The sequence below is a fragment of the Stomoxys calcitrans genome, chromosome 3 (genome assembly GCF_963082655.1).
Source record: "Stomoxys calcitrans chromosome 3, idStoCalc2.1, whole genome shotgun sequence".
NCBI classification, from domain to species: domain Eukaryota; kingdom Metazoa; phylum Arthropoda; class Insecta; order Diptera; family Muscidae; genus Stomoxys; species Stomoxys calcitrans.
Window position 1 is genome coordinate 125,448,354 of NC_081554.1, and position 26,261 is coordinate 125,474,614.

A 26,261-nucleotide genomic window follows, 5' to 3' on the forward strand; every position below is an offset into this window, starting at 1 on the left:
GAAAATTTGCTCCAAAATTAGTTTTCCATACTAATTTTTTTGTGTCAGATTACAAATAAGGATGTAATTTTCCCTTCCGGGAGTATTTATGCCCTACACCACTACTGCGGTACAGGGTATTATAACTTAGTGAATTAGTTTGAAACACCCAAAAGGAAGAGAGATACCCCCCATTGATAAGAATACCGATCGACTCAGAATCACTTTCTGATTCGATTTAGCTATGTTCGTCTGTCTGTCGGCCAGTATATATCTTATATATAAAAATCAATTTGTGTTTGTTTGTAGGTTTGTTTCTTTGTTTGTTTGTATGTTTGTGTGTTCCTTATAGACTCAGAAACAGCTGAACCGATTTTCTTGATATTTTCACAGATGGTGCATAATGATCCCGTGGTGAAAATAGGGTACTACATTTTTGATATCTGAAGGGGGGGAGGGAGGGGGGGTTTGCCGACTATGGAAATATGGGGTTGAAATTAAAGGTATTTGGGAGTAGACCACGTATCTGATATCAACATTAGGGACCAACTGTCTAGGGGACGTCCCACCACCATAACAACCCCAAATAGGACGTATTTGCTCACCAAAACAATTTGGGTCGCAAAGAGAGTGGAACTAAATATTTATAGTTTTTAGGGCTAATACCCCAAACCTGACATATTTGCTGACTTTAGCAATAAATTCGTTTAAATGAGATTTGAAAACGAATTTGATATCCAATTTTGAGGGCAATGGCAATATGGGGTTCAAATAAATGATATATAGATATATGAGAATAGAGCACGTTGCTGATATATTTTCCAGGCTTAGTGTTTGGGCGACCACCTCAATCCCCAAAAACACCCCTGAATCGGCTAAATTTACCGACCATGTCAATGTGGAGCTTAAATGAAAGGTATTGGGGGTAGAGCAAGAATTGATACCCACTTTCGGGACCAATTTTCTGGTGTCTACCCCTTTCCCAAAATACCCCACAAGCAGCAATTTTTTAGTGACCATCGCAAAATGGGGCTCAAATAAAGGTATTTGGGAGTAGAATACGAATTTGGTATCCAAATTTAGGAGCATGTATTAAGGGCATCACCCCTTCCCCAAAACAGCCCGCAAAGGGTAAACATTTTTCGACCATGCCATTATGTGGTATTTAAGATTAGAAAACGAATTTGATAACATATTTTGGGCCATGTGTGGGACGCCTCATCGTGTAAACTCCTCTAAACCGATGGCAATATGGGGTTTAAATAAATGGTATTTGAAATAAGAGCACGATGCTGATATTTTTTCAGGGTCAAGTGCCTGGAGGACCACCTCAGCACCGAAAACATCCCTAAATCAGATATCATGAGAGTAGCGGGCTGAAAAGAATGGAGTACACCTTACATCCAAACTTAAATTCGTAGACCAAAAAAGGTCATATGGGATTCGGACAAAGGCACTTATATTGTTAAACAAGTAGTCAAACGATATACTATTGGTCCAATATTTTCGTAGCATGGTATTTCATTAAAAGCTCTTTAATTGTCGAAAATAAATATTCCAAGGAAACTTTTTTTCCATATAAAGTAAAAGAAGGCACAGCGGGGCGGGCCCGGGTCAGCTAGTATATATATATATAGTATATATATAGTATATATATATATATATATATATATATATATATATATATATATATATATATATATCGCCCGATTTTGACTCTTGGAGCCACTGCAAGCGCATTTATTGACGAATCTTCCCAAAACTTTGCACAACGTTGTTTTCGACGACTTCCACAACACCTATGAAGTTTAATAGAAGTCGATTCAGATTTAGATATAGCCCTCACATATATGTTTGTCCGATTTGCAGTATAAATTCCATAAAATGGTCATCTGTTAACGGATTCTTTAGAAATTTGGCAGGAAGGATTTGCTTGTGATTCCCGATATATGAATTTCGTAGAAATCGGTTCAGATTTAGATATAGCTCTAATATATGTATGTCGCCCGATTTTCACTTCTAGAGCCACTGCAAACCCATTTTTTGATCAATCTTGCCAAAGTTTTGCACACCGTTTTTATCGACGAGTACCACATTATATGAGAAGTTTGCTCGAAATCGGTTTAGATATAGATATAGCTCCCATATATATGTTCGTCAAATTTTGGGTAATTTGCAATAATGTTTCCATTTGTGAACCGAAGTTAATACAGTTTGAACATATTTGCTCGAAATGTATGAACTAATTGTAATTTATATGAAAATATGATATGTTCCAGTAGTTCATAATAGAAGAGAACGTTTTCATAAAGGGTAATAAAATTTGTATTCCAACTTTGGGTAAATTTTTTGTCACAATGTACGATACTCTTCTTTTCAGTGTATGGCGTTTGGATCCGCAGCTCAAACTTTTTTTCTCACTGCATTCTTTAAATTTGTTTTGAAAATGTTGACAAAATTATTTCCTTGTATAAACTAGGTCAAATGTATGTCTCAAAATTACCGGTCATTAGTTACGGCACAAACTCCTATTTCCGCTGTCCTTGCATTGCGAAGCTTTCCAAGTAATTTTTGGGTAGTTTCCTATGCAATGATCACTAATTTCCGCTATAAACAAAATTTACAATTTGCCTTGCTTGCTTCCTTCCGTTTTAAGTACCCAAAGTTAGTTGATGTCAGTAAACACAACCGTAACTATTTCAGGCAAAATCATGATAAACTATCGACAACAAACAGACCCATGTCTATACATTGCTTCATATGCCATTGGAGGCAACCTCTCCTTGTGGTGGCGGCAATTATTCCCCCAAATCATCATTATCGACAACAACTTGTTTGTGTAACCACAAATCAATCACCGACTGACTATAACGACATGCCCTCCCATCCCATTCAACTTTTCTCCCCAACTACAAGGATTAATCCTGTAACAGTTTCATAAAAAAATACAAAATGTACCTCTTCTTTTGGCTACCAAGTGTGTTGAGGAAGGACAAGGTTCACAACACCTTCTACAGTTAGGAATTCTACCGAAAAGTTTTCGCCAAACAAACTTTGCCCATTAAAAGTATGGTCTCGGCAAACTGGGTAAATGAACCACAAATCGTGTAATACCATGTTGTAACAACACAAATGCCACTTGTAGATGGTGGTATAACAAAAGAAATTTATAAGTTTGAACTGCTTTCTTCCAAACGAATAGTTATAGGATTGTATTGGCAATTTTTCATAGAAAATCAATAACAGCAACTTTGTTGTGGCAGCAGGTTAACCCTAGGTAGAAAAAAGAACCTCAAACTTTTGCTTTTGCTCTAATGACGTTTCTTTCGGAATACAAATAGGAGAACAAATAAAATAATAATCGAATCGAATGTAGCAGTATCTTTTGAACTGTGTTGCATGAAACATGCGTTACTTCTATGGTGCATCGGATGAAAAGTTCTTACCATCAAAAGATGGGACGAAGATGGAAGATCCCGCTCCTTTGTCCACATACGCCTTTCAATTATATGACGTTACCCAAGACAAACCCAGATTCGATAAAAATGATATGCCCGCAGCATTCAAATGTACTCCGGATAAACTGTTAAATCTCTGTGCCAATATTGTGGACGCCTTACCTCTACCTTCGGTATTCGAATGGAACACTAAAGATATCTGTAAATGGTTGCGTGAATATGGCTATAGACAATATCAGGTAAGTGGCTTTAGGTTTTATATCATTTAAAACCTTGTGGTTCGTCCGCAAAGAATTGCTGACACATATGTGACATATATACGACACATATGGTGAGATAGCGGTTCGTTTAAAAAGGCATAGACTGTGATTCTTCTCAATTCAACAACCTAAAGTTGCAGAAGGTGCTTCTGTTCGAAGGTTTCTTTTTTTATTTTTGATCAACGGCAATTTTATTGAATTCAAATCGTTTGCTTACTAAAAAAAACAGAGACGGCTTACTCTATAAATCTATACCATAACTATATTTATGGGGGCCACCGTAGCGCAAACGTAAGCAAGTCCGCCATTGACGCTGACCGCCTGGGTTTGAATCCTGGCGAGAATATACGAAAAAATTTTCAGCGGTGGTTATCCCTTCCTAATGCTGGCGACATTTGTGAGGTACCATTTGGAAACAAGTAAACGAGTGCTAAGTTCGTCCGGGCCGAAAATTGTGATGTGAGCAGTTTGCCCCAGTTACTTAGTGGAATGTTAATGGGCAAATTTGCAACTAAATCTACCTGACTATTTTAGTCATGCATATAAAAATCGGTTCAAGTAGATCTGCAGTAGTGCACCCACTAGCAATTCATCCTTCAAAATCAAAATAAAATACCATGGAAGTTGTGTAATTTGTGCAGACAGGAAATTTGCCCTTACACAAAAACATGTGCAATGGGAAAAGTACTGCTAATAGACAATGTGATATTTGTATCATAGAGACGTTTTGAAAGGCCCATGAACCCTTCACACCTAATATGGATGATGAGTAATTGTAACCAAATTGCGAAACGCGTCCCTTTCCACTTACAAAGAAAATCTCCAATCGTTGAGCTCGTCTCGAAAGAGAACAAACAAGTATAAAATCTATCAAATATAAAATGCCCCAAAATACAGAATCATTAAAAAACGACCAATCTATAAACGTTCAATGTGACTAATATACGAGAGACCTACAATCCAATTTTAAAATCTGTACCAATAACCAGAGACAATATATAGAAATGTACATGTTTACAGAATTCATGAAACCTAAACTCCCGTAGGTGCACCTATCTTTGAGCCATATTATATACTGTGTCATTCGCAATAAGCGATCCGTACCTGCGGTGGCAGAACACTAATCGATGCTCCTCATAATACAAGTAGTCATCCTCGCTAGCCTCGCAGCCTATAAAATTTCTACACTTCACTAAGCGATAACATCATTCGAGCGATCCCTTCCACAAAACCAATAGCCATTAAGTGGGAATCAATCCTCCTTAGGCTGGCCTTCTGTTATACCAGTCAATTTGGCGGTTGCCTAAACGACCCCTAGTCCAAGGCAAGCCGTCAATACTCTACTCTCTCATACTCTAATTCTCTCCATCTGCGAGAACGAAACCGTTAACCATACTGGAAAATAATAGGTAACGACAGGCTTAATCATCTGACTGTAGTCGGCAAAACAAACCTCATCCTCAGCAACCGCTTATATGCAAAATATTAACGCTTCGCCCCTCCCTGCTCATAGTTAACATGTTGGACCAAACTGAACTTTCGATCAAACATGACGCCTAAGTATACATAGTAAAGTATACTTTAATCTGTCCGACGTCGGAATGGTCTCTCCCAACATATATCGTCGGTGAAAACGGCACTGTTGGAAGCGTAAGTTTCCGTCTGATATAGCTCCCATATAATCCAATCTTCCGATTTTACTTATGAGCCTCTAGAGGGCGCTAATTTTATCCAATTAGTAAAATTGGATATTTTGCACGGTGACTTCTCCTATCAACTCTAATATGGATGTTATAACAAATATACCCGAATTGGTCCATAACCCGATATAGCTTCTATATAAACCAATCAGTCAATATGACGTATTGAGCATCTATAGGAAGCAATTCTTACCCAAGTATATAAAGAAGAACCATGGTGATTTCTTGATATGATTTCCCATTATTCTTTTTATACCCACCACCACATTTTTATACCCAAGGAGAGTATATTCATTATACCCTACACCACTACTGTGGTACAGTGTATTATAATAAAGTGAAGGAAGCGAGATAGACTCATTGATAAGTATACCGAGCGACTCAGAATCACTTTCTGATTCGATTTAGCTATGTCTGTCTGTCTGTCCATGTTAATTTGTATACAAACTACAGGTCGCAGTTTTCATCCGATCGTCTTCAAATTTGGTACAGGCATGTTTCTCGGCCTAGAGACAAAGTCTATTGAAATCGGAAAAAATCTTATAGACCGATATGCCATAAGTCACATTTATTATCCAATTTCGCTGAAGTTTAAGCCAGTGTTAGACCCCTCGGCACAGATCGGTGCAGATTTGGATTTAACTGCCACATATTCCGATCTCTCGATTTAAGGTCATTTTCTATACGGACCAGATCGGTCCAGATTTGGTTAAAGTTGCCATACATACTAATCTCCCTATTTATGGTTATAGGCACGTTAAAGGTGAATTCATTAACCGATTTTGCTGAAATTTAGAACAATGAGTTGTGTAGGGCCCCTCGAAATTCGTACTGAGTATGGTCAAGATAGAGCCATATTTGGATATAGTTGTCTTATATATCCACCTCCCGATTTAAGTTCTTGGACCCATAAAAGCAGCGATGGCTGCCCGATTTGGTAATGTTAACTATGTTGACTCTTCGATACCCTTGTTCAAGGTGGCCCAAATTGGTTGATATTTGGATATAGCTCACATATAGACCGGATTAAGTTCTTAAACACATAAAAGGCGCATTTATTGTCCGATTTTGTTGAAAAATGCTATAGTGAGATATTTAAGGCTTTTCGACATCAGTGCCCTTAAGGTGTCTTTATGGCGCAAATCGGTATATATTTGGATAATGCATCTAAATATATAAGCCGATTTCCTGGTTAAAGTTGTTGGGCATATAAAAGGTGCATTTTTAACCGATTTCACTGAAATTTGGAACAATGAATTGTAAAAAACCCTTACATATCCTTCTTAAATAACATAGCTGCCCATATCGACAAATATCCTATTCTTCACTCTTGAACAGTGAATTGTATTAGACCCTTTGACGTCCGTGCTTAATGGGACTATATCTTATATACAAAAATCAATCTGTGTTTGTTTGTATTTTGTGTGTTCCTTATAGACTCAGAAACGGCTGAACCGATTTTCTTGAAATATTCACAGATGGTGCATAGTGATCCCGTGGTGAAAATAGGGCACTACATTTTTTGATATCTCAAGGGGGGACGGACCCTCCCCCTTGTCCTAATTTTCAGAAACGCCAGATCTCGGAGATGGGTGGTGCGATTTAAGCGAAATTGCTCTCATATAGTACCCTAAAAATATAAATTTGGTATCCAAATTCTGGATGGGTGCCTAGGGGGGCCGCCCCACCCTAAAACCTAGCAAAAAGATACTTAGACCAATCACGACAATATGGGACTCAAATGAAAGGTAATTAAGATTATAAAACTTATCTGATATCCAATTGTCGGACCAAGTGTTAGGGGAATCACCCCAACCCCCAAACACCCCTAAATCGGACATATTTACCGGCCATAGCAATATGGGACTCAAATGAAAGGTATTTGCGAGTAGAATACGAATTATCTGATATCCAATTGTCGAACCAAGTGAAAGGGGGATCACCCCAACCTCCAAACACCCCTAAATCGGACATATTTACCGAAAGGTATTTGCGAGTAGAATACGAATTATCTGATATCCAATTGTCGAACCAAGTGAAAGGGGGATCACCCCAACCTCCAAACACCCCTAAATCGGACATATTTACCGACCATAGCAATATGGGTCCTCCCCTTCCCCAAAATACCCCCCAAACAGGACTTATTTACTGACCATGGCAATATGGGGCTTAAATAAAAGGTATTTTAGTGTAGAATTTGAATCTGATATCCAAATATTGGTCCATGTGTTTAGGGGGCCACCTCTCCCCAAAAACATCCCCCTAAGGCGACAAATTTACGACCATAGCAATATGGGGCTCAAATGAAAGGTCTTTGGGAGTAAAGCATGGGGCCACACCACCCTCACAACACAAAAAGGAAGTATTTTCTGACTATTGCAATATGACGCTCAAATAAGAGGGTTTTTAGAGTAGAACACGAATCCGATATATATTTTCAAGGCCAACTCACTGAGTGGCCGCCCATCCCCCAAAACACCCCCAAACCGGTCATGTTTGCCGACTATGGAAATATGGGGCACAAATTAAAGGTGTTTACGAGTAGACCACGTATCTGATATCGACATTAGGGATCAATTGTCTAGCGGACGTCCCACCACCATAACAACCCCCAAATAAGAAGTATTTGCTCACCAAGACATTTTTGGTCCTAAAGAGAGTGGAACTAAATATTTGTAGTTTTTAGGGCCAATACCTCAAACCTAAAATGTTTGCTGACTTTTGCAATAAGGAGATTTGAAAACGAATTTTATATCCAATTTTAAGGCCAATGGCAATATGAGGTTCAAATAGAGCACGTTTCTGATATATTTTCTGGGTTAAGTGCTTGGGGGACCACCACAATCCCAAAAACACCCCTAGATCGGGCATATTTACCGACCATGTCAATGTGTGGCTAAAATGAAAGGAGACGGGGAGTAGAGCAAAAATTAATACACACTTTCTGGACCAATTTTCTGGGGGTCTACCCCTTTCTCAAAATACCCCACAAACAGCAATTTTTACTGACCATCGCAATATGTGGCTCAAATAAAGGTATGTGGGAGTAGAATACGAATTTGATATCCAAATGTAGGACCATGTATTTAGAGCATCACCCCTTTCCCACAACACCCCCCAAAGGGTAACAATTTTTCGACCAAGGGAATATATGGCACTAATGAAAGGTATTTGAGATTAGAAAACGAATTTGATAACCTATTTTGGGGCCATGTGTTTGGGGGACGTGTAAACTCCCTTAAACAAATGGCAATATGGGGTTTAAATAAATGGTATTTGAGAGAAGAGCACGATGCTGATATTTTTTCAGGGTCAAGTGTCTGGGGGATCACCTCACCCCCGAAAACACCCCTAAATCAGATATCATGGGAATATCGGGCTAAAATAAAGTATTTTAGGAATGGAGTACACCTTACATTTAATTAAATTCGTAGACTAATAAAGATCATATGGGATTCAGATAAAGGCACTTATATTGTTAAACTGTTAGTCCAGCGATATACTATTTGCGCAGCATGGTATTTCACTAAAAGATCTTTGTCGAAATTAAATATTCCAAGGAAAATTTTGTTCCATATAAAGTAAAAGAAGGCGCAGCGGAGCGGGCCCGGGTCAGCTAATTCCAGAAATTCGAAATTCCTTATCGACCAAAGGATTTTCGGGTCAGACACAATTTGCCACACAGCCTCAGGCGAATGCATACCAGTGACAACCTCTACGCAACCTGGCGCCACTTTCTCCGTTGGAGAATTTCCCGGGAAATGTATATCAACGAGTAGTTCTAGTGTTTCCTCACTAGACATTATCCATACATTCTCTGACTTCTGGTTATACCCCACCATAATAGGTCTCGAGGACATAATGTTACTTAGCCTAGAGGCCTCAGATGTATCCTCCACGGAGCTGCAGAAGTCTACCCAGGATTTGTTCTGAGCCTTTCTAAGCTCGCCCTTACATTTTCTTAGCTCAGTCTTATAGATTTCCAAATCGTGTGGTGCGCTAGTGGCTTTTGCTCTGTTGAAGAGTTTTCTGTAGTCCTTCCTTAGACCAACCAGTTCTGAGGTCCTTTATTACAAATCGCCAGATTGCAACTAATGATATAATATATTTGATAAGCAAAACACACTTTTCGTTGACATCCGATGTTCCCTATATCTGGTGATGTGCATTAGCATCACATCCTACAAGAGGCTCTTCTTCCCTACAGAAACGGCTTCAACCAGCGACTTAAGGTTTGAAGGCGGCATCTCTGAATCGTGTGTCATATATAGGGAACCCAGCCAGTAATGAGACTTGTTTATTTCAAAGCTGGCTATTATTAAATCTTCAGTGCTTAGCGACGGAAGAAGAAAACCATTTAGACTACTCTTTGCCAGAATTCAGGTTCTGCGTCTCCCATCAAGTTAGTAGTTTAAATCCCGGAATTCTTTGTCCACGAACCATTCCTCTACACACTTATTGTTCCTGGATAAGAACCACGTCAAATCCCCCGTGCCATCGGGAGGTCCTTTAGTGTCGCCGAAGCGGTCTTACAATAGTGGAGATTTGTATGTAGAAACAGAACCTGGATTCGTTAGAACTTGTCATGATGAGCTGTGGAACCGCTCTTCCTCAGGACACTGGGCACTTGCGATGTGGACGATTTCTCCTTAGATGCTTCACTATCTGCTGCTGTCGAAGTATTTTTTGTGTTCCGTGCCTCCCCGCTGGCGCACACCTTGAGTGCCGTCCAACTTTGTGACCCACCCACACAGAGCTTGTCAGGTCCCGTTTTAATGCCATCCCCTCCAGTCTCGATTGTCGCAGGGCGATTTTCAGTCTCCTGCAATCCGCCAGAGTTTAGCGATGTGGTCGATAGTTCCTCAGGCAAGTGTTCAGCAACAAATGCTGAGTCGTCAGTTTCGATTCGTTGAATCCTTAGGATACAACCCCTTCCGATTTGTTGAGGTCAGCGAGACAGCCGGAGTTTAGTATGAATACTGCATGTCTCCGGCCATCATCATACTCATCCAATCTTCCAGTCGGTGGTTGAAAGATTGGGATTACATTCCCTTAATCTTCCAAGTATCGATTCGGGTAATCCTTGGTATTCAAGCATGCGCCATTGGTTGAGAAGGAATATCTTGCTTCTTGACTAAATCTAGTGCTGCACCTGGCCAGATCTAATCAATATTTTTTAGCGCACATCGATACATTTCAATTGAGCGTTGATCCCCGAATGCAATTAGTCTGTATCGGCCCCGATACCAGCGTGCATCGTCACAAATTGGAGGAGACCCGGGAAATTCCGCAAGAACATCGGAGTATGACAGTCCATTGACTATCCCACTTCAATTATTCCTAGATATGCAGCCCTGTTCTTCTCCATTGTCGACAACTGCCATCAGCAAACTGTCACATTAGCAAAGGTTGTTCGACATATTTTACAGGCTAATCCAAAGACTACACGTCTAGATTCGGACACTGCTCCGCAGTCAACCAAAAGGCTTCGGTCACCTGGAGGGCATCCCATGCCTGAAACAACTCGTTGTTTTGGGCATTCGCACCAAGCCTCTTAATAAACCTGAGAGCGATGCGTCTTCTATTATTCCGCTTAAAGAGCGTGTTGGTTTGCCGGGAAAGGCCGATGGCATGCGAAGAAAGAATAGGTTCGGCTTTGTCCTTAAGACTCGAAACAGGTGTCTTCGTCAAAAGCCCCTGCTGACCAGTCGTCTGTCCGCTAGTGGAGTCTGGAGCAGCCGCTCCACCAGTCGAGTTATCAGTAGCAGACAACATGCTATGGCCTGATACCACCACCGCAGCTGTTGGGTCTTTGGAGTCCATTCTAAGCCTACTCCGGTGTTCTAGATCTGTCGCTCCACTGGAAATTGACGCAGATCATCAACCGCCTAATGGATACCTCTATCGCAGCTATCCTTGATTGACTTAAATTTTGCTTCCAAAAATAATGACCTATTACGAGTTACAGGAAAATTCTTGCGGAGTGAAATACCAAAACGAAAGCTACCCTCAACGGTTCAAATCGTTTAGCAAAATATGTAAACAACATAAAATTATAAAAAACTTCTCCGAAGAAACCATGTATGTAAAATAAAATACTAATCCGCTACTCTCGAAAATGTCTTTGCCCGCCTTTTCCAAAAATTTAAGTGATAGAAATAATATCTAGCGAGAGGTGTGGATTAGGGTTTAATTTTAGATCAAAATAATAAAAGGAGTGACACATTTTTACGAGAAACAAAATACTTTTACAACAGAGTTTTTCATTTATTGCAACTATGTAACGTTTCGCCTTAACATATCAAACGGTGGCCATAAATGTAGCATCATTGATTGTAACTAACTTTGTTTACTTTAAACCCTTTACGAACTTCGACTACATAAAAGCACATTTTTGTTTGTTGTAAAACCAAAAACCCTTATTGGCAAAATTGTTTCGATAGCCGCAAACGATTATCGTTTACCGGACCAATAATTATTCTCTTATGAACTTGGAATCCTTTTCAATACGCACTATCTATTTTAAAATTAACAAATAAGAGCGTGCTAAGTTCGGACGTGCCGAATCTTATATACCCTCCACCATGGATCGCATTTGTCTAGTTCTATACGCGGTATTTCTTTTTAGGCAAACAAAGAATATTGAATAAGAACTGTTATGCTATTAGATCTATATCAAGTTATAGCCCGTTTCGGACCATAAATGAATGCAGAACATTGTAGAATTCATTGTGAAATTTCAGTTCATTGGGATAAGAATTGAGCCTTGTAGGGCTCAAGAAGCAAAGTCGGGAGATCGGTTTATATGGCAGCTGTATCAAGCTATTGATCGATTCTGACCATTTTAGGCACGTGTGTTTAAAGTCATGAGAGAAGCCGTTGTACACAATTACTGCCAAATCGGATGAGAATTGAGGCCTCTCGCGGCTCAAGAAGTCAAGACCCAAGATCGGTTTATATGGCAGCTATATCAGGCTATATACCGATTTGCGCCATACTTAGTACAGTTATTGGTCATAACAAAACATCTCATGCAAAATGTCAGCCAAATGGGATGAGAATTGCGCGCTCTATTGGCTCAAGAAGTCAAGATCCAAGATCGGTTTATATGACAGCTATACCAGATTATGAACCGATAAGAGTCATACTTAGCACAGTTGTTGAAAGTGGTACCAAAACCGGACGGGAATTGCACCCTCTAGAAGCTCAAGAAGTCAAGACCCAAGATCGGTTTGTACGGCAGCTATATCAAAACATGGACCGAATTGAACCATACATAGTGCAGTTGTTGGAAGTAATACCAAAACACCACGTACAAAATTTAACTTAAATCGGACGAGAATTGCGCCCTCTAGAGGCTCAAGAAGTCAAGACCCAAAATCGGTTTATATGGCAGCTATATCAAAAAATGAACCGATTTGGCCCATTTACAATCCCAACCTACCTACACTAATAAAAAATATTTATGCAAAATTTAAAGCGGCTAGCTTTACTCCTTCGAAAGTTTGCGTGCTTTCGACAGACAGACGGACGGACGGACATGGCTAGATCAACTTAAAATGACATGACGATCAAGAATATATATACTTTATGGGGTCTGGGAAGCATATTTCGAGATGTTACAAACAGAATGACTAAATTGGTATACCCCCATCCTATGGTGGAGGGTATAAAAAGAATATATACATAAGCATGACGTTAAATTTATTTATAAGTAAAGAAAAATTAGTTGAAACCCCGAATGGCATTTTATATATCCAGAATGAAAGGTATTGTCAGTGTTAAAAAGAAAAACAAGTAAAAGCGTGCTTAATTCGACCGGTCCGAATCTTATGTCCCCACCACTATGGATCGCATTTGACAAGTTTTTTTAATAACTTTTTCAAATATATATCAGCTTTACGAAGTTATTGACCGATAAGGATCGTACTTGTCATTCCGTACAAGTCATAGAAAAATATCTCCCCGAAAATTTCAAAAGAGGGTGCGGATATTAATCCGCCCCATGCCACTATAGACATACACCTAAGCCAGTAATCGGCTTGTTGTGCGCTCCAAAAACTTTAGAGTGACCTCGAAAAAGAAAATTTAACGTTACTTACAAAATCCTTATATGTTTTCCATACCGCTCCCTTAAGTTGGTACATGTTTGGTATCGTGTCCCCACCTAAGTACCGGTTTATTTTAGCCGGGCAATGACACAGAAAATGCTCCAACGTCTCATGATCTTCCCCACATGCCCTACTTCCTATCACTTGCCGCGCCGATTTTGCATAAGTGAGCTCGTAGTCCTATGTGTCCCGTTATTACACTAGAAGCTATACTGACCTCATTCTTACTTCCTTTCAGTAATAGCCTCGTCCTCTGAATATCCGGATCACCCCAAAGCATTTTCGCTTTATCTGGCAGTCCATATAGGTTATGGACTGATTGAGATCATACTTGTCACAGTTGTTGGAAGTTATAGCTGAACGATATGTGCAAAATTTCATCCAAATCGGATAAGGATTACGTCCTATAGAAGCTCAAGAAGTCAAATCGGTAAAGAAAAAATTTCAGTAAAGAAAAAATTTACTGATATTTTGTCTAAAGATAAAATTTCAATGAGATTTTACTAAAAGGAAATATCGAAGATATTTTTTTTGCAGGCAAAATTTCAAAAGCTGCATTAAATTTAAATAAAAAACAGATGAACCTTGAGTTTGAATTAAAAAACAGCAACATCTTCTTCTTCTCTTCCATATAAACTGATTGCAAAAGCTAGAATCATGAAATTTTGCACCAATGTTGGTCTTGGGTCATAGGCACGGGATAAGACGGAATTCGATGATATTCGTACGTTTAGGTACTAGAAAGTACCAAAAAGTACAAAAAGGGTTCGTATTTGCCCCGTGCCAACGGAAAGGGCTAGGGTAGTATGTTTAGTACCGCAATTGGTGCTATTTGGTACTTTCTTTGTAAATTGAGGTGGAGCTCTGAATTTTGAAACTAAGGTACATCTAGCAACCTAAATTGGGTGACTGTAAGAGTTTTTGGTAACTAAGGAACTGAAAAAGGACGAAAATTTATAAAATGAGTGAACTTTGTACAGGGCGGATAGATAGAGCTAGAATTTTGAAATTTTACTTAAAAGACATCTGCTGCAAAATAATGAGAGTGAAAAGAAAAAATGGAACAAATACAAACGTGCTAAGTTTGGTCGGCCGAATCTTGGGAACCCACCACCATGGATTCTGCTAAAAATTAATACAAAATATATTTAGTTGAAGGGCATAGTTATGTTCTACATACCAAACTTCTGTTAAACCAGCTAAAATTAAAACTAAACCGATACGTACGTACTTGACACAGTTCTTGGAAGTCACAGCGGAATACCACATGCAAAATTTTAGCCAAATCGGACAAAAATTCGGCTTGTAGGGGTTCAACAAGTCAAATCGGAAATCAGTTTGTAAAGTAGCTATATCAGGTTAAAAACTTGTTTGAATAGTACTTGGCACAGTTGTTGGAAGTCTTTACAGACAACTATGTGCAAAATTTCAGCCAAATCGGATGAAAATTAAGGCTTCCACTAGCTCAAGAAGTCAAATCGGGAGATCGGTTTATATGGGTGCTATATCAGGTTCTTGATCAATTTAGACCGTTCTTAGTACAGTTGTAGGAAGTCATAGCGGAACACTATATTCAAAATTTCAACCAAAAATTGCGGCTTATTGCGGCTCGGACGAAAATCGGGGCTTCGAATGGCTCGAGAAGCCAAATCGGAAGTTCGGCTTATATGAGTGCTACATCAGGTTATAGACCGATTTGGACCGTACTTGACACAGTTGTTGGAAGTCATAACAAAACACTGCGTGCAAAATTTCAGGTTCCAGGGGCACAAGAAGTCAAATCGGAAGATCGGTTAATGTGGAAGCTTTATCTATTTCTGAACCGATATGGCCCGTTTGCAATCCCCAAAGAACTTCATTGATACTAAGTATCTGTGCAATATTTCAAGCGGCTGGCTTAACGCGTTCGATCGTAATCGTGACAGACGGACGGACGAACATGGCTGCATCGACTCAGAACGTCGAGACGATCAAGAAGGGATAGTCACTCAGTTTATAAAATTATGAAGTTTTGTAATAATTGAGTATACAATTTCAGATATCTGTCCCCTTCTTTAAAGAAAGTACCAATAGTACCAAGAATAACATACCTTCGGAAAAATCATAAAGTCGCCCAATATATTTTGTCAAGGTATAAATGAATCCCAATTTTGAGAACTTTAGCTCAATTTTTAATGAATGTACCATTCTGTACGTTTTAATGCCTAAATATACGAATAAAACATATTTTCTAGTTGTCCAATATATTCTTTCAAGGTACCAATTACACCACAATTAGTACGTTTTCTTCCACATGTCGTATTTTTGTCAAACTGCGATAATGCTTGTAAAATTGCTTAATTTTAGCAGTCCCCGTTCGCTATAGGGGAAGATAAGCTATTTCGCACTATTTTGCACTTTTTGTTCCCAAAATGTATGAACGGATCATTTAGTCACTCACTCACATTATATATGGGGTTGCCCAAAAAGTAATTGCGGATTTTTCATATAGTCGGCGTTGACAAATTTTTTCACAGCTTGTGACTCTGTAATTGCATTCGTTCTTCTGTCAGTTATCAGCTGTTACTTTTAGCTTGCTTTAGAAAAAAAGTGTAAACAAGTAAAAAGGCGTTAAGTTCGGCCGGGCCGAACTTTGGATACCCACCACCTCGGGTATATATGTAAACCACCTTTCATCAAAATTCGGTGAAAATTTTGTACCTTATACTCATATACCTCATACCGATCTGAACTATATACGACACGGATGTTGAAAAGCCGAACATAAGTCACTGTGTCAAATTTCAGTGAAATCGGATTACAAATGCGCCTTTTATGGGGCCAAGACATTAAATCGAGATATCGGTCTACATGGCAGCTATATCCAAATCTGGACCGATTTGGGCCAAGTTGCATAAACATGTCGAAAAGCCTAACACAAAGCACTGTCCCAAATTTCGGCGAAATCGGACAATAAATGCCTCTTTTATGGGCCCTAAACTTTAAATCGAGAGATCGGTCTATATGGCAGCTATATGCAAATCTGGACCGATCAGGGCCAAATTTACGGAGGATATCGAAGGGCCTAACACAACTCACTGTCCCGAATTTCAGCAAAATCCGATAATAAATGTGGCTTTTATGGGCCTAAGACCCTAAATCGAAGGATCGGTCTATATGGCAGCTATATCAAAATCTAAACCGATCTGGGCCAAATTTACGGAGGATATCGAAGGGCCTAACACAACTCACTGTCCTGAATTTCAGCAAAATCGGATAATAAATGTGGCTTTTATAGGCCTAAGACCCTAAATCGGAGGATCGGTCTATATGGCAGCTATATCAAAATTTAAACCGATCTGAACCATATTGACGGAAAATGTCGAAGGGCATAAGACAACTCACTGTCCCGAATTTAAGCAATATCGGATAATAAATGTGGCTTTTATGGGCCTAAGACCCTAAATTGGAGGATCGGTCTAAATCTGGACCGATCTGGGCCAAATTGACGGAGGATGTCGAAGGGCCTAACACAACTCACTGTCCCAAATTTCAGCAAAATGGGATAATAAATGTGGCCTTTATTGGCCTAAGACCCTAAATCGGCGGATCGGTCTATATGGGGGCTATATGAAGATATAGTCCGATATAGCCCATCTTCGAACTGCTTATGGATAAAAAAAGAACCTGTGCAAAATTTCAGCTCAATATCTCTGGATAAAAAAAGAACCTGTGCAAAATTTCAGCTCAATATCTCTATTTTTGAAGACTGTAGCGTGATTTCAATAGACAAACGGACAGACGGCGGACGGACGGACATGTCTAGATCGTCTTAGATTTTTACGCTGATCAAGAATATATATACTTTATAGGGTCGGAAATGGATATTTCGATGTGTTGCAAACGGAATGATAAAATGAATATACCCCCATGCGTCGGTGGTGGGTATAAAAAGTATATTTGATTAAAGTTCATTCTAAGTTTTATTAAAAATGCATTTACTTTCTTTTAAAAAATCCGCAATTACTTTTTGGGCAACCCAATATATTTCCTTCTTGTACCTACATGGCAAATTCCATCTTTAAAAAAAGTACCAAATAGTACACATTTTGGTACCAAAATGTGCGAATGGTTTATAGATCATTTAACTACCCATTAGGTATTTCTTACTTTAACCTTTATGCCGAATTTCGGACCTCTGCTCCATCGGAACAGAAAGTACAAAATGGTACCAAAATGTACAATTGTGAATAGATTATTTTGTCACCCATCATACGATTCCTAGTTGCACCTTTAGCCCAAAATTCCAACTTTTATCTCTATCTGTAAAGAAAGTACAAAGTAGTACCAATTTAGTACCGAAATGTATGAATTTTTAGTAGATCATTTAGTCAACAATCATAAATTTCTTAGTTGTATCTACATGCCAAATATCAGACCTTTAACTCGATCTGTACAGAAAGTAACAAATGATACCAGTATTGGTATCAAAATGTACGAGATGCAAAAACATCACAGTCGCCTATCATATTTTTCCTAGTTGTACATGCATGCCAAATTTCGGACCTCTAGCTCCATCTGTAAAGAAAGTACCAAATGGTTCCAATTTTGGTACTAAAATATACAAATTTTGAAAAGATCACTTAGTCAACCATTGTATTTAACCTAGTTGTACCTTCATGCCAAATTTCAGACCTCTAGCTCTATCTGTAAAGAATGTACCAAATGGTACCAATTGCGGTACTTAACGTACGTTTTATCCCGTTACAAGTACCATTTTTCATTTTTTTTTTTCTTTTTACCCTCATCCTTTTGCACCAGATATCTTCTTTTTTTATTTTTTTTATATAAGTCTATAGATAATAAATACCCTTACAAATTTAAATTTTAAGTCAAATATCGAAGTTCTACCTCTATCCATCCGTCCTGTACAAAGTTTACCTATTTCGTACCTCTTTGGTACTTTTTTTAGTACCTAAATGTACATATTTCCACTGACTGACTGACTGACATCGCCCAGCCAAAGCGGCTAAAGCTGGAATTATGAAATTTTGCATGAATGTTGGTTTTAGGTCGAAGGCACGGCATAAGTCTGGATTTGGTGATAATCGTAAGTTAAGGTACTAAAATGTACCAAAAAGTACGAAATAGTACATATTTGCACAGCGAAGAAGTATAGGACTTGAATTATGTTCTTGGGCTCAAATTAAAGAACGGCTCGAAAAAATTAGGTTTGGTAAAAAAAATTAGGAAAATCGTACCGGAATGGGAGAAATATTGGTTGCCCAAAAAGTAATTGCGGATTTTTTAAAAAACAGTAAATGCATTTTTAATCAAACTTAGAATGAACTTTAATCAAATATACTTTTTACACTTTTTTTCTAAAGCAAGCTAAAAATAACAGCTGATAACTGACAGAAGAAAGAATGCAATTACAGAGCCACAAGCCGTTGAAAAAATTTTTCAACGCCGACTATATAAAAAATCCGCAATTACTTTTTGGGCAACCCAATAGTACGTTTAGTACCGCAATTGGTACTTTCTTTGTTAATTGAACTAGACCTCTGAATATTGACACTTTGATACACAATGGCAACCTTAATTGGGTGACTATAAGAGTTTTTGGAAATTTGTACAATTACATATAAAAAAGTACCAAAATGATACGAAATGGCTGAACTTTGTACATGGCGGATGGATAGAGGCAGAATATTGAAGTTTGACTTAAAAAACATCTGGTGCAAAAGGATCGGGGTGAAAAAAAAATTGAAAAATAGTACTGGTAACACAAGAAAGTGTACGTTTGGTACCGCAATTGGTTCCATTTGGTCATTTCTAGATTGAGCGAGAGGCCCCATATTTGATTGATTGAGCGAGAGGTCCCATATTTGGCACTTAGGTACAACTAGGAATTATGTGTTGGGTGACTTAATGATCTATTAAAAATTCGTACGTTTTTCTACCAAAACTGGTACCATTTGTTACTTCCGTTACAGATGGAGCTTGGTATACCTATGAAAAATCTGATGGGTGTGTATGATCATTTTGTAATTCTTACATTTTTGAACCAATATTCGAAACATTTGGTACTTTCTGTGCAGACGGAGCTAGATGTCTTAAATTTGGCATGTAGGTAAAACCTAGAAACATATGATGGGCAACTAAATTATTATTTCATAATTCGAACATTTTGGTACTAAAATTGGTACTATTTAGTACTTTCATCATAGTTTGAGCTAGTGGTTTAAAATTTGTCATGCAGGTACAATTAAGAAATAAATAATAAAATAAAATTAATCTCCTTCTTACACTGCAACATTGTTCTTGCCCTTACCGTCCTGGTTGTTATTGCCCTAATGGCAATTTTACTGTCCGTAAAGATTTTAACACTGGACGTCCTCGCGTCAGTCTTAGATCTCAGTCCCTGGGTTCTCAATGTAGACCCCAGGCCCAATCTGTCCTCCAGCTTTGATCCATCCGTGTAACATGATCTTCCAGATGGCAATACTAGGGTTCCGTCAATTCAATATTGTGCCACTGGCAGCAGTGCCTCACGCTCAAGGTTCATCTCAGGAATGTGATCGGAACCCTCTTTCCTTCCTTCCAGGTTTTCAATCGTCGCGATGATTATACCGCGATGGTATAAGCTGCCCCCATCCTCAATCCATTCTCCGATCGCCTTAAGTCTCATAGCCACAGTGGCTGCCTAATATTTAAACTGTATGTCAATGGGCCGAATATCTAGAACAGTCTCCTTTTCGTTTCGGATCCCTACCCCTTAGAAGTATCGATCGCAATGCATTCCGCTTAGGTGTACGTTTTGGCATCGAAGTATTCTTCTATTTTATGCACAACCTCGTGCAGGGCAGTCTCCACCGACTTTCCCTTGATATAGGCATGCTGTTTGTATTTGAGCAGTTCGTTGGATGTCCTACTCTTTATCATGGTGTTCACAATACGTTCCATGGTTTCGAGTAGAAAGGACGTAAGGGTTATAGGTCTGTAGACCTTTGGTACCGCATAATAACTTGGTATAAATACCACCCTTGCCCCTGCCAGGCTTACGGAGTATAAGCGAAAATATGTGCGACTAAAGACTACATGTTGTTTAAACCTGTAAGGAAAAGCAATAGTCGGGCGGAGATGAATTTATAATACCCTACACCTACCCTACAAAATGTTAGAAAGATTGATCAATGAATGCGCTTGTAGTGGCTCTAGGATTGAAAATCGGGCGATATATATATGAGAGCTATATCTAAATCTGAACCGATTTCCATGAAATTCACTAGTAATGTCGAGAGTCATTAGAAAATCCTGCCAAATTTCGGGAGAATCGGTTAACAAATGACCATTTTATTGCATTATTACTGCAAATCGGAAGAACACATATATGGGAGCTATATGCAAATAAGCACCGATTTTGATCAAACTTCTCCTATATTGTGGTAGACATCGAGGAAAGCGTTGTACAAAATTTTGGGAAGATTGGTCAATGAATCCGCTTGCAGTGGGTGTAGGAATGAAAATCGTGCTATATATATATATATATATATATATATATATATATGGCAGCTAAATCTGAACCGATTTCTATGAAATTCACAATTTTAAGCAATTTTAAGAATTACAAGAAAATCCTTCCTGCCAAGTTTCGAGAGAATCGGTTAACAAATGAACCCGATTTCTATGGAATTCACTTGTAATGTCGGGAATCATATGAAAATCCTTCCTGCCAAATTTCGAGAGAATCGGTTAACAAATGACCATTTTATTGCAGTATAACATTTATTGCAGTAAAAAAAGTATATTTGATTAAAGTTCATTCTAAGTTTTATTAAAAATGCATTTACTTTCTTTTAAAAAATCCGCAATTACTTTTTGGGCAACCCAATATATATACATATATTGGGTTGCCCAAAAAGTAATTGTCGGTAATATAGTAGTAATATAGTCGGCGTTGAAAAATTTTTTCAACGGCTTGTGACTCTGTAATTGCATTCTTTCTTTTGTCAGTTATCAGCTATTACTTTTAGCTTGCTTTAGAAAAAAAGTGCGCGAAATTTTGTTTACATTTGTTTGTTTGGCGTCAATTGTAATATGGGTACCACATGTATTGAAAGAAATTCATTTAACAAACCGAATCAACGCTTGTGCTATGCACCTTAAACGCAATGAATTCGATCCGTTTTAAAACGAATCATAACTGGAGATGAAAAATGGATTGTTTACAACAACGTTAGTCGAAAACGATCATGGTCCAAGCATGGTGAACCAGCTCAAACCACTTCAAAGGCTGATATCCACCAAAAGACGGTTATGCTGTCTGTTTGGTGGGATTGGAAGGGTGTGGTATATTTTGAGCTGCTTCCAAGGAACCAAACGATTAATTCGGATGTTTACTGTCAACAATTGGACAAATTGAATACAGCCATCAAAGAGAAGCGACCAGAATTGGTCAATCGTAAAGGACAACGCTAGACCGCACACATCTTTGGTCACTCGCCAAAAACTGAGTGAGCTTGGCTGGGAACTTTTGATGCATCCACCATATAGCCCTGACCTTGCACCATCAGACTACCATTTATTTCGATCTTTGCAGAACTCCTTAAATGGTAAAACTTTCGGCAATGATGAGGCTATAAAATCGCACTTGGTTCAGTTTTTTGCAGATAAAGGCCAGAAGTTCTATGAGCGTGGAATACTAAATTTGCCAGGAAGATGGCAAAAGGTTATCGAACAAAATGGCAATTATATATTTGATTAAAGTTCATTCTAAGCTTTATTAAAAATGCATTTACTTTCTTTTAAAAAATCCGCAATTACTTTTTAGGCAACCCAATGTATGTTCTTTATTTGCAATTGAAGTATATTTAATATATTACAAAAAAATATGCCCAATAGAAAAATTGTCATTGTGAACATAGGACATCAACAAGCTCTCTCCATCTAGCTCTATCGTTGGCTTGTAGATACGTTTTTAATGTTATTTTATATAAATTGTGTTGACTCTTGTAGTAGCTACAAGAAGTACAATATTGAAATTTTTTTACAATATAACGGGAAAAATCCTTCGAGTTCTCAAAACGCAGAGCTGAAACATACACTTTCATAATATATTTTAATTACACCAAGTAGTCCCTAATTATATGCAAACATTTTTTGCACCATCCAAGGATTGAGGTATTACGGTGTTTTTACTAAAAAATACCAATTTTGCAATCATCTTTCCTCAGTATGGGGATTCTGGATATTTTCATCAAGAAAAATTTTTTTTCTGTTAGCCAACACGCAGGGGATGTCCCCTATGAATGCAGTGCATTGCGTTGGCGAAGGGAAATTAGGAATTTGAGGGGGGGAAAGGATGTAGTGCTTATTGACATTGTCTTAAATCTTTGGATGTCAAAGTGGATGGGAAAAACATTAGCCGGAAGTCGATTCCACATACGAACGGTTCGGGCGAAATATGAATTCTCTCTATAATGCACTGTGCGGTCTGCTGGCCCATCAATTACAAACGGGTGTGAGTTCCTGGAATGTCTAGTATCCCTGACATATATCCTAACATCAGGAATAAGAATACGAATATCAGACGAACACACACCATGAAAGTACCGATAGAACAGTGCCAAACAACCCACATTGCGACGATGATGAAGGGAGGGAATAGAGTTGAATACCCCACTGTCTCCAATCAACGCCATCGCTCTTCTCTGTACACGGTCCAGTAGCTCTAGGGATGATTTTGAAGCTCCAGCCCATACATGTGAGTTGTACTCCATTTTCGGCCTTATGAAAGTGGTGTGGATGTTAAGAAGATCAGACGGAGTGAAGTAATTCTTACACCGCTTAAGGAAGCCTAAACACTTGAATTCTTCTTTCGACAGTTCAAATACATGTTTAGCCCAACGGACATCACTTTGTATTTTTATGCCCAGAACATCAAGAGCTTCTAATTGTTCAACATCTACACCGTTGATAGACAAAGATGATCGTAATGGGTCAGCGAATCGTTTGTGTGACAACAATCAGAACTGAGTCTTCCGTGCATTAAAATCTACTCGATTCATTCGACCACTCAGAAATGGCCAGCAAATCCTGGCAGAGTGTATCGTTCATAACCCGCCTCTTGTCCTCAATCTCTCGAAGACTTGGCCTATGGTCGAATGAGTACGAATGACAGAGATTACTGTCATCCGCAAATGAGTAGATCGGATTCGATGTCTGACCCCACAGATCGTTGATGAAAATTAGAAAAAAAGAAGGAGAAAGAACAGAGCCCTGGGGTACACTTGCGGTCAATTTGCGCTCATTGGATGAGAACTCGAATAGTGCGATCTCTGAGAAAGCTCGAAATAAATCGAACGAAGCCATTACCGACACCAAAATCGCCAAATCGCTCATTCGAAAGACTTTAAGGATGTGAGTCTGTCATTTTTGAATAAATTAACTTATCTTTATGAAACTTGAAATGTATAGAGTGGAGGTGTTTGTTAGACGATATGCAAAATTTTAGGTCCCTAGAAGGCCCTATTAGTGGTCCCACTGATTAAGTCAACCCCTACCAATTTTTGTTTGCGATTTGCGGCGACATGTTCATTTGTGGTCCGATTTCCAAAATTTCTTTCAGCTATAACCACCTAAAATTTCGTGATGATATATTTATCCATTCAAAAATGGCAAACTTATTTCCAAAAATTTTTTCCGAACTTGCTATATTTTGAGCAAAAATTATAAAGTAAATTGGGTTAAATATGTAAATGTACAGGTGAAATATCATTTAATCAAATGGTTTTTTACACTTCATTTGGCCACACTTTTCGTAGTAAGTACTACCATTCTAAGAACGGATATGCTAAAGAATCAAAACTTCTCAAATGGGTTAATGTAAATCGTACAAATTGTGAGAGATATCATTTTGTTATTTATTAACTTTCTTTTTGATTACAACAACATTTCGGACTTTCATTTCACCTTCATTCATTGTACTATCAATATGCTAACGACATAAGATTGTGTTATTGACAAATGTTTTTGTATCTATTTCAGAATACGTTTCGCGAAAATCTTATTAATGGACGCACTTTGCTGCTCTTAGATGCATCGGCTCTATCAGCTATGAATATCAAAAATTTCGACCATATCAAACATCTTACCAATGGAATACGATCTTTGTTTTACTTTGAAATGACCAAGTTTGCACGTAAAATTTCACTTCATCCGGAATTCCACAATGAACTGTATAAACTGCTTCGTATAAGAACTGGACCGAAATATGAAAGAGCTCGTCGCTCGGATTTGTGGCGTGAACTGCAGTTGCTTCGCAAAAAAGAACCAAATCATTCGCACTGGGAAGTATTGGAAAAATGGTTGGGATTCGACAAAGATCCCGAGTATACAGAAATTATTGGTGGCATGCATCGATATAGTTTGTATCGATGTAAGGCAAAGACTATACACTTGCCATCTGGTAAACGTTCAAAGGAATGCTTGTGTTTACCACCCTGTGAATGTTCTTGGACAGATGCAGATCTTCGTTCTCCTTGGACCGTTAAATGTTTGCCTCATCTGAAACGCGTAAGTGAATTTGCAGAAACATGCAATGATTGCATTCCACCATGCACTTGCCGTTGGTCCTCGAAGAAATATATGACTGGAAGTGTACTATCTTGCCTCCAAACTGCGTTTCCACAAAAATATGGACTTTTATTGGGTAAAAGCGGCAAGGTGTGTCAACGATTGGAACGCTCGAAAACGCCTCTATCATATCGTTTGTCTTTACTATAAAATAGAATTTTATAATTTCTTCATTCGATCTGTGCTTGTATATTTACTAAAATTTAATTGAAAACATTTTTACGTAGTAGTAAATAGAGCACACCTAAACCGATTTGTTTAACAAATTGCCAAGGTAAAATAAATTAAATCAACGCTTTCGACTCCCGAACTTGAATTTATTTATTTAGGTAAGCACATTAAGAAACAGGGGATTCTGCAGTACGATTAATGTTTATGCTCAATGATAAGGGGCCTCCTTGTTTATACCGAGCCCGAACGGCGTGACGCATAGCGACACCACTTGCTAGAGAAATTTTAACATGGCAGGCTACCTCAAGTAGCCAGCTTTTGTAAGGGGGTAACTACGGCTAAAAATTTGTCTGATGTTCGCGCCGGGATTTCAATCAAGGCCCCCGGCATCAAAAGCGGCCATGCTAACCTCTGCTCCACGGTGGCAAACATCATTACCAACTGAAATACCTGGAATACCTTCGATTAAACAAGTTAAAGCGTGCTAAGTTCGGACGGGCCGAATCTTGGGAACCAACAACCAAGGATTCTGTTCAAAATTTATACAAAATAAATTTAGTTCAAGGGCATAATTTTATTCTACATAGCAAACTTCTGCCAAACCAGCAAAAATTAAAGCTTCTAGGAACCGAAAAAGGATAATCGAGAGATCGTTTTTTATGGGTGCTATACTAGGTTATAGCCGATTTGTATCGCACTTGGCACGGTTGTTGGAAAGCATAACAAAACACAATGTGCAAGATTTCAGTCAAATCGGACAAAAATTACGGCTTGTAAGGGCTCAAGAAGACAAATCAGGAGATCGGTTTATATGGGAGCTATATATGGTTATAGACCGATTTGAACCGTACTTGAGACAGTTGTTGAAAGTCATAACAGAATACTATGTGCAAAATGTCAGCCAAACCGGACAAAAATTGCTGCCTGTAAGGGCTTAAGAAGTCAAATCGGAAGATTGGTTTATAT

At 38.5% G+C, this 26,261-nt stretch overlaps 1 protein-coding gene across 1 annotated transcript; it reads left to right on the forward strand.

Annotated features, from left to right (window-relative positions):
- The first annotated feature begins 3,294 nt into the window (after window positions 1-3,294).
- Window positions 3,295-25,434, forward strand: LOC106089227 (uncharacterized). The gene is made up of 2 exons (XM_013255035.2): window positions 3,295-3,676; window positions 24,537-25,434. Exons 1-2 carry the CDS (start codon window positions 3,386-3,388, stop codon window positions 25,272-25,274), a joined length of 1,029 nt encoding a protein of 342 aa, XP_013110489.2. The 5' UTR covers window positions 3,295-3,385; the 3' UTR covers window positions 25,275-25,434.
- The last annotated feature ends 827 nt before the right edge of the window (window positions 25,435-26,261 follow it).

Coding starts and splice junctions, on each gene's coding strand:
- LOC106089227 (XM_013255035.2), top strand. CDS start 3,386: ATGCGTTACTTCTATGGTGCATCGGATGAAAAGTTCTTACCATCAAAA. Junction 3,677..24,536: donor ATGGCTATAGACAATATCAG/GTAAGTGGCTTT, acceptor TATCTATTTCAG/AATACGTTTCGCGAAAATCT.